Source organism: Ranitomeya variabilis, chromosome 1 (genome assembly GCF_051348905.1).
Source record: "Ranitomeya variabilis isolate aRanVar5 chromosome 1, aRanVar5.hap1, whole genome shotgun sequence".
Taxonomy (NCBI): Eukaryota; Metazoa; Chordata; class Amphibia; order Anura; family Dendrobatidae; genus Ranitomeya; species Ranitomeya variabilis.
Genome location: NC_135232.1, coordinates 384723604 through 384739072, shown reverse-complemented (window position 1 = coordinate 384739072; position 15469 = coordinate 384723604). Strand labels below are relative to the sequence as shown.

The following is a 15469-nucleotide window of genomic DNA, read 5'->3' as shown; positions in this document are numbered from 1 at the left end:
TTAATTGCATGGCAGAAGCAGGAGAAAAGAAGCCTTGAGAATTTTTTTTTTTTTTTTTGCCGTGTGTCTAGCTGCTGTGGCTAGCTTCTCTCCTCCTCTTAATCTTGGTGTGGCTCTGAGTTCAGCTGCTGACATGGATGTCCAGAGCTTGGCTTCCAGTCTGGATCATCTTGCTGCTAGGGTTCAAAGTATTCAGGATTTTGTTGTTCACAGTCCTATGTCAGAGCCTAGAATACCTATTCCGGAGTTGTTTTCTGGAGATAGATCTAGGTTCCTGTATTTTAGGAACAATTGTAAGTTGTTTCTTTCTTTGAAACCTCGTTCCTCTGGTGATGCCGTTCAGCAAGTTAAGATTATAATTTCCTTTTTGCGTGGTGACCCTCAGGATTGGGCCTTCGCATTGGCGCCAGGGGATCCTGCATTGCTTAGTGTGGATGCGTTTTTTCTAGCCCTTGGATTGCTCTATGAGGAACCTAATCTTGAGAACCAGGCTGAAAAAGCGTTATTGGCCCTCTCGCAGGGGCAAGATGAAGCAGAGGTGTACTGCCAGAAATTTCGGAAATGGTCGGTGCTTACTCAGTGGAATGAGTGTGCCCTGGCTGCAAATTTCAGAGAAGGTCTTTCTGAAGCCATTAAGAATGTCATGGTGGGGTTCCCTACGCCTGCAGGTCTGAATGAGTCAATGACTCTGACCATTCAGATTGATCGGCGTTTGCGGGAGCGCAAACCTGTGCACCATTTGGCGGTGTCTTCTGAACAGACACCTGAATCTATGCAATGTGACAGAATTCTGACCAGAAGTGAACGGCAAAATTATAGACGGCAAAATGGGTTGTGCTTTTACTGTGGTGACTCAGCTCATGTTATCTCAGCATGCTCTAAGCGCAAAAAAAAGGTTGATAAATCTGTCACCATTGGTACTTTACAGCCTAAGTTCATTTTGTCTGTTACCCTGATTTGTTCCCTGTCATCTTACCCGGTTAATGCTTTTGTAGATTCAGGTGCCGCCCTGAGTCTGATGGATTGGTCATTTGCCAGGCGCTGTGGTTTTGATTTGGAGCCTTTAAAATTCCCTATTCCACTAAGGGGAATTGATTCTACACCATTGGCTACGAATAGACCTCAGTACTGGACACAAGTGACCATGTGCATGACTCCTGTTCATCAGGAGGTGATTCGCTTTCTTGTACTGCATAATTTGCATGATGTCGTCGTGTTGGGTCTGCCATGGTTGCAGACTCATAATCCAGTCCTGGATTGGAAAGCTATGTCGGTGTCAAGTTGGGGTTGTCAGGGAATTCATGGTGACGCTCCTGTGGTGTCAATTGCTTCGTCCACTCCTTCTGAAGTCCCTACGTTTTTGTCAGACTACCAGGATGTATTTGAGACAAAAACCCAAACACCTTTCTATAGATCACCAGGAAGCACCAGGACAAGAAAATATATTAAAATTTACTTTATTCAGTTTACATTACAATAACTCCATAAAATACATGATATCATTAAAATCAATATTTATATTTAAACACAGGACAAAAAAGATAGTTGCATATAATATGCTGGCCAAATTCATATATACAATCCCATATCCTCACTGCTTATAAGTGAAAAAAATCCGTAAAAATTATACAAAGTGCCAGTGTGCTATAATTCCATACCAAAAAATGAAAAATGGACCCCCTGACGAAGGAAGGAATCCGAAACGCGCGTTGGGGTGCGTTTACACAGGACACGGCCACTTAAAGGTATATACCTGCATTATCGCTTTTCCCTCCTCTGGTCTTTGCACATTGCACAGTTTTGTGGTATTGAACCGGCTGAATTGTACGCCGCAGCACTTTGCACCTTTGTAGAAAATTTTGGCACGTACATTTTATTGCACTATTGCACTTTCAGCCCACCACTGCTGAGTGAGGTACAAGCACACAGCAGTGTGTTTCATTTAACACTACTTTTATCTTCATTTTTTGGTATGGAATTATAGCACACTGGCACTTTGTATAATTTTTACGGATTTTTTTCACTTATAAGCAGTGAGGATATGGGATTGTATATATGAATTTGGCCAGCATATTATATGCAACTATCTTTTTTGTCCTGTGTTTAAATATAAATATTGATTTTAATGATATCATGTATTTTATGGAGTTATTGTAATGTAAACTGAATAAAGTAAATTTTAATATATTTTCTTGTCCTGGTGCTTCCTGGTGATCTATAGAAAGGTGTTTGGGTTTTTGTCTCCACTAGGTGGCGGTTGTCACCCACTTGCACAGTATACCAAGAATTGGTGAAATTTTAGCACTGAGTGGAATATACATTAGTGTACTCTTTATATTGGTGGTATTACTGTGTTCTAACTAACTATACAGGATGTATTTGAGGAGCCCAAACTCAATTCTCTACCTCCTCATAGGGACTGTGATTGTGCTATAAATTTGATTCCTGGTAGTAAGTTTCCTAAGGGACGACTTTTCAATTTATCTGTGCCGGAGCATGCTGCCATGCGGAGTTATATAAAGGAGTCTTTAGAGAAGGGACATATTCGCCCGTCCTCATTCCCTCTTGGTGCAGGATTCTTTTTTGTGGCTAAAAAGGATGGTTCCCTGAGACCCTGTATTGATTATCGCCTTTTGAATAATATCACGGTCAAATTTCAGTATCCTTTGCCATTGTTAACTGATTTGTTTGCTCGCATTAGGGGGTCTAGTTGGTTCACCAAGATAGATCTTCGTGGTGCGTATAACCTTGTGCGTATAAAACAGGGTGATGAATGGAAAACTGCATTTAATACGCCTGAAGGCCATTTTGAGTACTTGGTGATGCCTTTTGGACTTTCTAATGCTCCTTCAGTCTTTCAGTCCTTCATGCATGACATCTTCCGTGAATATCTGGATAAGTTTATGATTGTGTATCTGGATGATATTCTGGTTTTTTCGGATGATTGGGAGTCTCATGTTAAGCAGGTCAGGATGGTCTTTCAGGTCCTGCGTGACAATGCTTTATTTGTGAAGGGCTCAAAATGTCTTTTTGGAGTCCAGAAGATTTCTTTTTTGGGTTTCATTTTTTCTCCTTCTACTATTGAGATGGACCCAGTCAAGGTTCAGGCTATTCATGACTGGACGCAGCCTACATCTGTTAAGAGTCTTCAGAAGTTCTTGGGTTTTGCTAATTTTTACCGTCGCTTCATAGCTAATTTTTCTGGTGTTGTTAAGCCTTTGACGGATTTGACCAAGAAGGGTTCTGATGTGACTAATTGGTCTTCTGTGGCTGTGGAGGCCTTTCGGGAGCTGAAGCGTCGGTTTTCTTCGGCTCCGGTCTTATGTCAGCCAGATGTCTCACTTCCCTTCCAGGTGGAGGTTGATGCTTCCGAGATTGGAACGGGGGCTGTTTTGTCGCAGAGAAGCCCCGATGGCTCTGTGATGAAGCCATGTGCTTTCTTTTCAAGAAAGTTTTCGCCTGCCGAGCGGAATTATGATGTCGGTAATCGGGAGCTGTTGGCTATGAAGTGGGCATTTGAGGAGTGGCGACATTGGCTCGAGGGAGCTAAACATCGTGTGGTGGTCTTGACTGATCACAAAAATTTGATTTATCTCGAGTCGGCCAAGCGGCTGAATCCCAGACAGGCTCGTTGGTCGTTGTTTTTCTCTCGTTTTGATTTCATGGTCTCGTACCTGCCGGGTTCGAAGAATGTGAAGGCTGATGCTCTTTCTAGGAGTTTTGTGCCTGACTCTCCTGGAGATTCAGAGCCGGCTGGTATCCTTAGAGAAGGGGTGATTTTGTCTGCCATCTCCCCAGATTTGCGACGTGTGCTGCAAGAGTTTCAGGCGGATAGACCTGACCGCTGTCCACCGGAGAGACTGTTTGTCCCAGATAGATGGACCAACAGAGTCATCTCCGAGGTTCATTCTTCGGTGTTGGCGGGCCATCCTGGAATATTTGGTACCAGAGACTTGGTGGCCAGGTCTTTTTGGTGGCCTTCCTTGTCGCGGGATGTGCGTTCCTTTGTGCAGTCTTGTGGAATTTGTGCTCGGGCTAAGCCTTGCTGTTCTCGTGCCAGTGGTTTGCTGTTACCTTTGCCTGTCCCGAAGAGGCCTTGGACGCACATTTCCATGGATTTTATTTCAGATCTCCCTGTCTCTCAGAGAATGTCTGTCATCTGGGTGGTGTGTGATCGTTTTTCTAAGATGGTCCATTTGGTGCCCTTGCCTAAGTTGCCTTCCTCCTCCGAGTTGGTTCCACTGTTTTTTCAAAATGTGGTTCGTTTGCACGGGATTCCTGAGAACATTGTTTCTGACAGAGGATCCCAGTTTGTGTCTAGATTTTGGCGGACCTTTTGTGCTAAGTTGGGCATTGAATTGTCTTTTTCGTCGGCCTTCCATCCTCAGACTAATGGCCAAACCGAGCGAACTAATCAGACCTTGGAGACTTATTTAAGATGTTTTGTTTCTGCTGACCAGGACGACTGGGTTACTTTTTTGCCGTTGGCCGAGTTTGCCCTTAATAATCGGGCTAGTTCTGCTACTTTGGTTTCTCCTTTTTTTTGTAATTCGGGGTTTCATCCTCGTTTTTCCTCGGGTCAGGTGGAGCCTTCTGACTGTCCTGGAGTGGATGTTGTGGTGGATAGGTTGCATCAGATTTGGAATCATGTGGTGGACAATTTGAAGCTGTCACAAGAGAAGGCTCAGCTCTTTGCCAACCGCCGTCGCTGTGTGGGTCCCCGACTTCGCGTTGGGGACTTGGTGTGGTTGTCTTCTCGCTTTGTTCCTATGAAGGTCTCCTCTCCTAAGTTCAAGCCTCGGTTTATCGGTCCTTATAAGATTCTGGAAGTCCTTGGCCCTGTGTCATTCCGTCTGGACCTCCCGGCATCATTTGCTATTCATAATGTGTTCCATCGCTCATTGTTGCGGAGGTATGTGGTACCTGTGGTTCCTCCGGTTGAGCCTCCTGCCCCGGTGCTGGTTGAGGGAGAATTGGAATACGTGGTGGAGAAGATCTTGGATTCTCGTATTTCTAGACGGAGGCTCCAGTATTTGGTCAAGTGGAAGGGCTATGGTCAAGAGGATAATTCTTGGGTTGTCGCCTCTGATGTTCATGCGGCCGATTTGGTTCGTGCCTTCCATGTGGCTCATCCTGATCGCCCTGGGGGTTTTCATGAGGGTTCGGTGACCCCTCCTTAAGGGGGGGGGGGGTACTGTTGTGAACTCTGTTTTCAGGCTCCCTCTTGTGGTCACTGGTGGTATGGTGTGACTTTTGCTTTGGGCTCCCCCTGGTGGCTTTGTTTGTTATCCTGCTGGTCTCTGGCTATCAGCTGGTTCGTTATCCTCTGGGAGGTTCCTATATAGCTCTGTTTCACTTCCACTTGTTGCCGGCTGTCGATGTAATCAGTGCTACTCAGATTCCTTCTGACTACCTCGCTCCCAGTCCATCCAGGACAAGCTAAGTTTTGTTTGCTCATTTTTTGATCAGCAGTGTTTATCATGTTTTCTTGTCCAGCTTGCTAAAATGTGATTCCCTCGCTTGCTGGATGCTCTAGTGGACTGAGTTTCTCCCCACACACCATTAGTTGGTGTGTGGGTTCTTGAAATCTCAGGATGGATATTTTGTAAGGGTTTTTTATTGATCGCATAGACCCCTGCTCTATTTTCTGCTTTCTAGTACTAGTGGGCCTCTTTTGCTGAATCTGATTTCATCCCTACGTATGTGCCTTCTTCTTACTTCACCGTTAATATTTGTTGGGGGCTTCTATATCTTTGGGGATTATTTCTCTGGAGTCAAGCGAGGTCTTTCTTTCTCTTTAGGGGTAGCTAGTTCCTCAGGCTGGCTCGAGACGTCTAGGAATTTTTTTAGGCACGTTCACCGGCCACCTCTAGTTGTGTTGGATAGGTTCAGATTTGCGATCAGTCCAGTTACCATCTCCCTAGAGCTTGTCCTTAGTTTATCGACTTGCTGGTCTATTCGTGATCCTCAGCCACTAAGGATCATAACAGTTGGGTGTCCATGTGATGAGTTGGCTGTAGTGGAAGAAATGTAAATCCCCATTATACTATTTCTACTCTTGTGAAATTGATACCACTTTGGTGGTGTCTGCCAATAATTTTTGGAAATGTGGAGAGTCCTGATTGGGTCTCTCCATCTGCTGGGTTGGCTGTAGTGAAAGAGATATTGGTCTCCATTATACTATGTCTATTCTGGTGAAATTGATGCTACTTCAGTGGTGTCAGACCCTAATTTTTGGAAATGTGAACACTCCTGGTTGGGTGTCCAACTGTCCATCTGCTGGGTTAGGTGTAGTGGAAGACCTGTCAGTCCCTATTTTATGATTTCTACTATTATACTATGTCTACTCTGGTGAAATTTGTTCCACTTCTGTGGTGTAAGGCCCTCATTTGTTTAAATGTGAACACTCCTGGTTTGGTGTTCATCTGCTGGATTCTGTATAGTGGAGGACTTGTCAGTCCCTCTTTTACTATTTCTACTGTGGTGAAATTGATGCCATTTTGGTATTGTCTGCCAATAATTTTTGGAAATGTGAACACTCCTGGTTGGGTGTCCATCTGCTGGATTGGGGGTAGTGGAAGACCTGTCAGTCCATATTATACTATTTGTACTGTGATGAAACTGATACCACTTTGGTAGTGTCAGCCAGTAATTTTTGAAAATGTGTAGACTCCTGGTTGGGTCTCCTTCATGCGTGTTGCCTGTAGCAATAGGCATCCAAGACCGTCAGGCCTCTACTTTGGACTCAACTACCCATGTTACTATCCTTAAATTTTTCTGACAATGTTAATCTACGAAATTGATATTTGTGTCACTTGAGTGTGGCTCAGCATGAAGGCAGGTAGAGTTGTTGCATGTGGTATCAGGGCTCCTAGCAAAGGAGGCCTACACTGATCCCTCATCTACCTCATCTTACTGTGACGTTCACTTGAAAGCTGTAAATGGTGTCCCAGGCACCGATGCCTCATGCCTGGCTGATTGCTGCAGTGCCATGCTATAATTTGTACTGTGGGTGAATTGAGGCCACTTTCCTGGTGTCTGTCCCTCATTTGATGTGTTTTGGCAGCATTTGGGCCTGTTATAAGGTGTTGTGCATGTGTTTCTTTTTGCCTACTATTGACATGAGTGATATTCTGCGAATATTCGTATAATTAATTGGCAAATATTGCTAAATCTGTGATTGTAATCCTAACCGAACATTGAAATATTCGCTCATCTCTAGTTGCTGCCAATGGAATTGGGAATAAATGGATAATGATCCTAAATACATGTCAAAATCAACACTAGACTACCTCAAAAGGCACAAGTTGAAGGTTTTACAATGGCCCTTGATCTGAACATCATTGAAAATCTCAAAATTGCAGATTGCAGTCGACTCAGGAATCTCTCAGACCTGGAAGAATTTTTCAAGGAAGAATAGATGAAATTCCTTCAAACAAGAATTGAAAGACTCTTGGCTGGCTACAAAAAGCGTTTACAAGCTGTGATACTTTCAAAAGGGGGTTCTACTATGTACTTACCATGCAGGATCCCCAAATTTTTACATCCGCCCACTTTCCTTTTTGTAATTTTTAAAATGTGAAAGATGTTGTCATCATATATATATAGATTTTTTTTCTCCCCTAAAATACAAAAGAAATGTGTCATCTTTAACTGTAGGCCTTTTAGAGATCATTTCATCTTCATCTTGCTTAACTGTTCACAATAGCAGTGATTTTGACCAGAGCTGCCCAAACTCTTACATGTCAGTCTAAATGTCCTTTTTATCAAAGCAATTATTATCAAATTTAACAGCTTTACCTGGATCCCCAACTTTTATACTTGGATCCAGTTGGATGAAACGTTCTGTTGTCTTTTTAAATGCTAATTTACCCTGTAAGTGCTCTTCTGGTAAATATTACATTCTATGAATTTATACATCATGATTTTTATTTATAATTTCAGCCTTCATACTGTGAATTTGATATCAGTGGTAATGTGTTGGGGCTTATTTTTAACCAAGGAATGATTTGGTAAGTGCATTGTGTTACAAGTCTTGATGATCACTGCAATAACCCCCCAAATTTTAGGTTTCCGTGTATTAAGCATTCTATATACCTCTTTATGAATTCAATGTAACCACATTCTTTTACAACAGGTTTCTAAAATGTGGTAAAAAATAAATTTTCTTTGCATTATACATACCATATAAAACTGAAAAGATTAAATGCTCAAATGGCTAACATAGGAAGCCCCAAAAATAAATATAAAATGTAATTTTTATTATAAACGATTAAAACAACACATGGTGTTTGTGTTGTTTTAATAATTTATAATAAAAGTTACATTTTATATTTATTTTTTGGGGCTTCCTATGTTAGTCATTTGGCAATTTGAACTCCTCACTTGTTAAATTTTTTCCAATTTTCCCAAGATTAAATGGCCACTGTCACCCCCTCCAGCCGTTATAAACTAAAAGAGCCACGTTGTGCAGCAGTAATGCTGCAGTCTAACAAGGTGGCTCTTTTAGTTTTTGATTCAGTTATTCCCTCAATAAAGCGTTTTAAAATTTGTACAAAATAACCTGTCCTTAGACCTGGAGGTGGTCCGAAGCTTCCTTGGTGAATCTCCCAACGGCCGTCACTCTTCTCTTCTGGGGATGTGGTCGCCGCCCCCTGAGCGCTGTTTCTTCTTAAATCCGGCACCTGCGCTGTGCGTGCCTGCCTGGGGCAGGTGCAGTCTTCATTGTCCGTCATAGGTCAGATGCAGGGTGCCTGACTGCGCCTGTGCCGGCAGTGCGGCAACCCTGTTGCTGAATCCCCGCCCCGCACTGTGTTATTCATTATGCACAGTGCGGGGCTGGGGTTCCTGGGCATGCGCACTGCGCTGTTCAGACGCTCCCCCGGTCCCCCGCCTTCCAGCGTTGCCGTAATATACAGGTTTCCTTGCCAGCGTTTGGAATGAAGCAGCCGCAAATAACAACGCTGGAAGGCGGGGGAGCTGGGGGAGCGTTTGAGCTGGGGGAGCGTCTGAGCTGGGGAAGCGTCTGAACAGCGCAGTGCGCATGCCCAGGAACCCCAGCCCCGCACTGTGCATAATGAATAACACAGTGTGGGGCGGGGATTCAGCAACAGGGTGGCCGCACTGCCGGCACAGGCGCAGTCAGGCACCCTGCATCTGACCTATGACGGACAATGAAGACTGCGCCTGCCCCAGGCAGGCACGCACAGCGCAGGCGCCGGATTTAAGAAGAAACAGCGCTCAGGGGGCGGCGACCACATCCCCAGAAGAGAAGAGTGACGGCCGTTGGGAGATTCACCGAGGAAGCTTCGGACCGCCTCCAGGTCTAAGGACAGGTTATTTTGTACAAATTTTAAAACGCTTTATTGAGGGAATAACTGAATCAAAAACTAAAAGAGCCACCTTGTTAGACTGCAGCATTACTGCTGCACAAGGTGGCTCTTTTAGTTTATAACGGCTGGAGGGGGTGACAGTGGCCCTTTAAATGCTCACTTTAATTTCATACAACTTGATCTCTTTTGATAAAGTGGTAAACAAACGCAAGCTATTTAAAAAAATATTTAAAAAATGTTGTCTTACCCCTGAAAAATCACTTAAAAATTCCAGCAGCTCAATATCTTTCTTCTATCTTGCTTATATCTATCTGTTGTTAAATGTAATCTGTTTCTAGCTGCAGATATATAGTACTGAGAGAGATTACAGAAAGCAGGAGGGATATTTATCTCTCTGCTCCTGCTCTCCTATCTGTGAAACTGCATAAAGGGCTACTATGGCAAGTGCAATGCATGCTGGGAAGTGGGAGAAAGGCATTATAGCAGTAGCATAATGGTAATGACTTGATGGGCCAAATAATCCAATAGTGTTACTGTAATACATGTGAATGATTTATCTCATCTGTCATTCAAAAGCAAATTATATATGATATTTTTTATTATGAATAATTCATATTTTCATGTATTTTCTTTTAGGATGGGGTCATTTTATGCGCCATGCCTTCCGGCCATTAATGTGTTCCGCCTTCATACATCCATGTATCTACAGTGCTGGGCAGTGATGTGTTGCAATGTTCCCCATGCAAGAGTGTTTAAGGCATCCAGATCAAACAACTTCTACATGGCAATGCTGCTCTTCATCCTGTTCCTGGCTATGTTGCCAGTCATCTATACAATTGTTTCCATCCAACCTTCTTTTGATTGTGGGCCATTTAGGTGAATATTTTAATTAGAACTTTGTATTTTACCCTTTGATAAACATGCTAAATTTGCTCACTTACTAGATCATGGCCCTATTACATAATTAGGTCACCAGCGCTGAAATTGACACAAGGGCACAGTAGACCTGTGCCAGCCAGAAGCAGTGATAGCGGGATACCTTTTGAAAGTTACATTTACACATGAAAACACAGAACTACTGTATTCAAGTCTAAACTCTGGTGTAAAGTTAATATTATGTACGTGAAAAAGTGAGAAAATATGCAGAATAACCTATTTGCAGACTAATTAGCATATTCTCCCTTTTCCACCTATCACGGCACTTTCTTTTAAAAGGTGTAGATGAAGGTGTGTGGCCTCCCATGTCCAGACGAATTTGTAACACCCCAAGGTCCTGGTTATTACAGTGGCATTGCTTTTGCTTATGGGGAGAGTGATGTCACACTTGGAAGCGAAGGAGGATCTTCTCTATCAGGTATACACAAACATGCAACATGTTCACACTCCAGGCCAGAAGGGGAAGCGCTGAAACCGGTTTTCAGGTTTCAGAGATTGCCAGAGAGGAGCTTGTCATGGAACCTCAGCTTAGGCAGAGCTGGTAAGAAAGGAGTATAGCTGAGTAGACGTGCGAGTCTGCAGCTCCAGACAAAAAGAGAAGAGAGCAGTCAGAAGGACTGAAAGGGCCATGCAACCAGAGGTGCTGCTGCTCCTGGAGAAAGAGAGCACAGAGAAAGGAGAACATATTGTAGAGAGCGTGCAGGAGAACGAAGCACAGGAGAGTGACAACTGGGGAGAATAGCTGCGACTGGGCTACCTCCCTACAGAGTGCAGATTCTGGTAGCCAGAAGACAAAGGTTGTGTCGGACTCTAGGAGGCAGAGCAGAAACTGGCAGGACAGCTGGACTACACGTAACCTGTCTGCCCTAATACCCAGGAGACACAGTGGCGCATAGAGCCCAGGTCATGATAGAGACCCTGTAAAAAGGCTCAAACCACCTGTCATATCGGTTCGTGTCCCACCTTTAAGGAGGACAGAGAGAACTGTAGGGACCTTGATAGAAGCCACAGGCAGCTAGGGACTACACCAAAGCGCGGGTAGGAAGGCTTCTAACTCCACCTGGTAAAGGGGACTCTGAATTTGCTTCTAAGCCGTCCGGACCCTGCCTGTACCTGTGATCTGGTGCCCTGGACTGCAGTTGCCTGAAGCCTTCAGTAAGCCAGGTAAAGAGACTGCAAACCTGTGTCCTCCGTTTCTTATTGCACCACCCACCATTTCCATCTACACACCGGGAACCCTGGGGACCCAACTTCACCTGTGGGAAGTTATACCATCTTAGCTGCCATAACATAACCCCAGAGGACCCCTTTAAGCAGTGTTGGTCCCCACTGACCGAATACCACAGGTGGCGTCACGAACACAGACCGGGTCGCCGCCACCGTGACATCCCCCTTTAAGTACCGGACCTGGTACCAAGTATCTCCTGGCCCTGGCGGGCGACTCAAATTTACATTAGATATTAGCATAAATTATATTACAAATCTACTCTGGTTCATGGCTAGCTTAGATTTGATTTTCTATCAAAGAGATGACCATAGATGAGCCCAATTTATTAAGAAGCGTACTCCTCTTAAAAATGAATTGTGCACATCTTAATCCAGTAAGCCTTTGATAAAGTCACAGCAAATGTGTTTTTGTATCAGCAATGGGATGAAACTGAATGGGAGGAGACACAGATTAGATATTAGAAAAAACGTTTTGACAGGGTGATTAATGAGTGGAACAGGCTGCCATGAGAGGTGGTGAGTTCTCCTTCAATGGAAGTCTTCAAACAGAGGCTGAACAGAAATCTGTCTGGGATGATTTAGTGAATCCTGCTTTGAACAAGGGGTTAGACCAGATGACCCAGGAGATCCATTCCACCTCTAACATTCTATCTTAATTTGATACCGAAAGTGCCCTAGGCTATAGGCAGGGGGAATGGGTAAAATAAAAAGGGTGGTAGTAGGTTGATGGATTTTGTAAGAAGTGGCCCACAGTGTTCTTTTGTGAAAGCAGAAAACAAAAACATTTTAAAGCAAACTTCACAGCTGCAGATTAAAGTGAACCTGAACCTGAACCATGGGCAGCATGTATCAGACCATGGCAGTATGATCTCAGCCATACATGTTTAACTCTGAATCGCCTCGGTGTTTCAGAGTAAAACATGGTTTACTAGCCCCATCCGCTGCCATTGACTAAGAGGTCTCTCCCTGCGTGTGTCTATGGGAAGAGAACTGCCACTCCAGAAGTGAAATGGTTGGCTTTTAAACTATGTTTTTTCTCTGAAATACAATAGCATTTCATAGTTAAACATGTATGGTTGGAATCATACTGCCAGTGCCAGATAAATCCTGTCCACTGATTGGGCAGCAGCTGTCAGATTCCCCTTAAAGTCATGTATGACATAAAGGGGTTGTAATATCAGAAAGCTCCCCTGATCAGGGTATATAGACATTATGAAAAGGGTTCTTCACTTAAGAACCTCTAAAGTCTGTAGACTCCCAAGAGAGATAATTTTTTTTTCATAAATCAATAGTACACATGAAAATAAGAATCCTTGTAATATATCTTATATTTGAAATCTGCTTCTTTCTCCTACTATACTGTTCATGAGTAAAATCTGTTTTTAGTGAACACAGATATTCAGCTCACTCAGGTACAAAATGACATTAGTGAATCAGTTCAAGAAACAGCTATATTGTTAGATTCTCTTGAGAGTCGGGAAAAGGTTAAAATAATGTTAAACTTACAATTCCTCCGGCCGCTTCTGCTGCCAGAACTCCCGGTTCTCCTGCCCGTTCCTCTGTTCTTCCATCGCTCTACTCTGGCAGTGAGGAAAGTCTTAGGCTCTGATTGGTAAGGGTGTGTGTGTGTGGTGGGGGAGGGGTTGACTGATCCGCGTAGGCCTCAGATTGGCCTCATTGCCGGAATGGCACCTAGGAATAGTGGAAGTATCAGAGGTGGCATGACGCGCATAAGAAATAATGAAGAAAGGTGAGTATATAGTTGTTGTTTTTTGTTTTTTTTAAAAAAAACCTTCTCTGCTCTTACAGCAATCAAGGTAGTTTGGGTTTGAAATAAATATGCTTGGAGTCAAATCTGCAAGCGAAATTCAAGCAAATCTGCCCAAATGGAATTTTTTGCGCGATTTCTCATGTCTACTCTCTGCTCATAAAGTTGTTTGGAGAGGTGAGGAGGACGAGGATGGAGGAGATAGCAGTCGACAATGACATTATGATGCAAGGTCTCCTAAAACCGCAGTTACACTTTCAGTATTTTACCTCAGTATGTGTAAGCCAAAACCAGGAGTGGAGGAATCAGAGGAAAAGTATAATAGAAACACGTCACCACTTCTGCATTTATCACCCAGTCCTGGGTTTGGCTTACAGATACTGAGGTAAAATACTGACCAAATACTGAACGTGTGAATGTGGCTTAAGGGTTCGCTCACACTAGCATATAAGTCGGACGAGTGCAAAAAGGGATTGCACTCAATGTTATTCTATGAAGCAGTGCAGATCTGCATATTTTTTCTCAGCTATATTCGGTTTGAGGAAAAAAAAATCACAGCATCTGCGATATCACTCTGAAATCTGATGGGTCTGAGAAAAACATTGGATGCCATATGGATCGTCAGAGCGGAATCTGATTCGAACGGATATATTACAATTCTGTAAGATGGGAAATTATAAATGGTCCTGTATATGTCTAATAGCTGTTGAGTAAAAAAATGGATTGCACACGGATGACAAGTGAGAAAAAATCGTCCCAGTTTTCTGGATGCGAATGAGAAAAATTGTTTAATACGCAAGTGTGAGCGTACCCTTAATCTGTATAGAGCAGAAATTAATATGGCACAGAGTGATCCTGCCTATTCGTTTTAGCAACTAAATATGTGTGTGATTTATATACACACATAGACTACATATTTAAGTATACAAATTATATATATATATTTGTAATATTTGGCATTTGCTAAAATGATAGTTGGTTAGAACTCAACCGACTAGTAGTCATATACAGTATATTTAATCCTGCTGTCAGTATACATATAAAATATTAAATAGTTGTAACAATGCCTAATGCAGTGTGTTTGCATAAGAAAGTGCCTCTAAAATTGCACATTGTGAATAGAACAAGAAAGAGGGTTTTTATTTGACTTTGCTTTCTTAATTCATACAATTTAATGTATTCAAACATGATAAAATACAGGTCTATTAATGAATTTGTGCAGTGTACAATGTAAAAATTCAGTCCACTGATTAAACTGTATAGGAACTTTATGCCACTAGAGGTCACTATGCTGCTGAAGTAAAATATTCAAGGAACTAAAGGAAAGCTAAAATATTTCCAGAGGTTTTCGCTATCATAGAGCACCAACATATTCTATTCCAACACTTTACTATTCAGAGTGTAAATAGTGATGAGCGAATATACTCGTTACTCAAGATTTCTCGAGCACGCTCGGGGGGTCCTCCAAGTACTCTTTAGTGCTCGGAGATTTAGTTTTTCTTGCCGCAGTTGGATAATTTACATCTGTTAGCCAGCATAAATACATGTGGGGGTTGCCTGGCTGCTAGGGTATCCCCACATGTACTTATGATGGCTAACATGTAAATCATTCAGCTGCGGCAAGAAAAACTAAAACTCCGAGCACTAAAAAATACTTGGAGGACACCCGAGCATGCTCGATAAATTTCAAGTAACGAGTATATTCGCTCATCACTAAGGGTACTGTCACACAGTGCCATTTTGATCGCTACGACGGTACGATTCGTGACGTTCCAGCGATATCCATACGATATCGCAGTGTCTGACACGCAGCAGCGATCAGGGATCCTGCTGAGAATCGTACGTCGTAGCAGATCGTTTGGAACTTTCTTTCGTCGCTTGATCACCCGCTGACATCGCTGGATCGTTGTGTGTGACAGCGATCCAGCGATGTGTTCGCTTGTAACCAGGGTAAACATCGGGTAACTAAGCGCAGGGCCGCGCTTAGTAACCCGATGTTTACCGTGGTTACCAGCGTAAACGTAAAAAAAACAAACAGTACATACTCACATTCCGGTGTCTGTCCTCCGGCGTCTCAGCTTCTCTTCACTGTGAGCGCCGGCCAGCCAGAAAGCGAGCACAGCGGTGACGTCTGACGTCACCGCTGTGCTTTCCGGCCGCTGTGCTTACACAGTGCAGAGAAGCTGAGACGCCGGAGGACAGACAC

General features: G+C 43.3%; 1 protein-coding gene across 1 annotated transcript in view; it reads left to right on the top strand.

The window, feature by feature from the left end:
• LOC143794044 (transmembrane channel-like protein 1) overlaps positions 1-15469 on the top strand; it is a 256399-nt gene that overhangs the window by 183382 nt on the left and 57548 nt on the right. Inside the window, exons 15-16 of the mRNA XM_077280943.1 lie at positions 7945-8012; positions 9969-10208. Of these exons, the coding sequence (XP_077137058.1) occupies positions 7945-8012; positions 9969-10208 (308 nt within the window). The remainder of the gene's footprint in view (positions 1-7944; positions 8013-9968; positions 10209-15469) is intronic.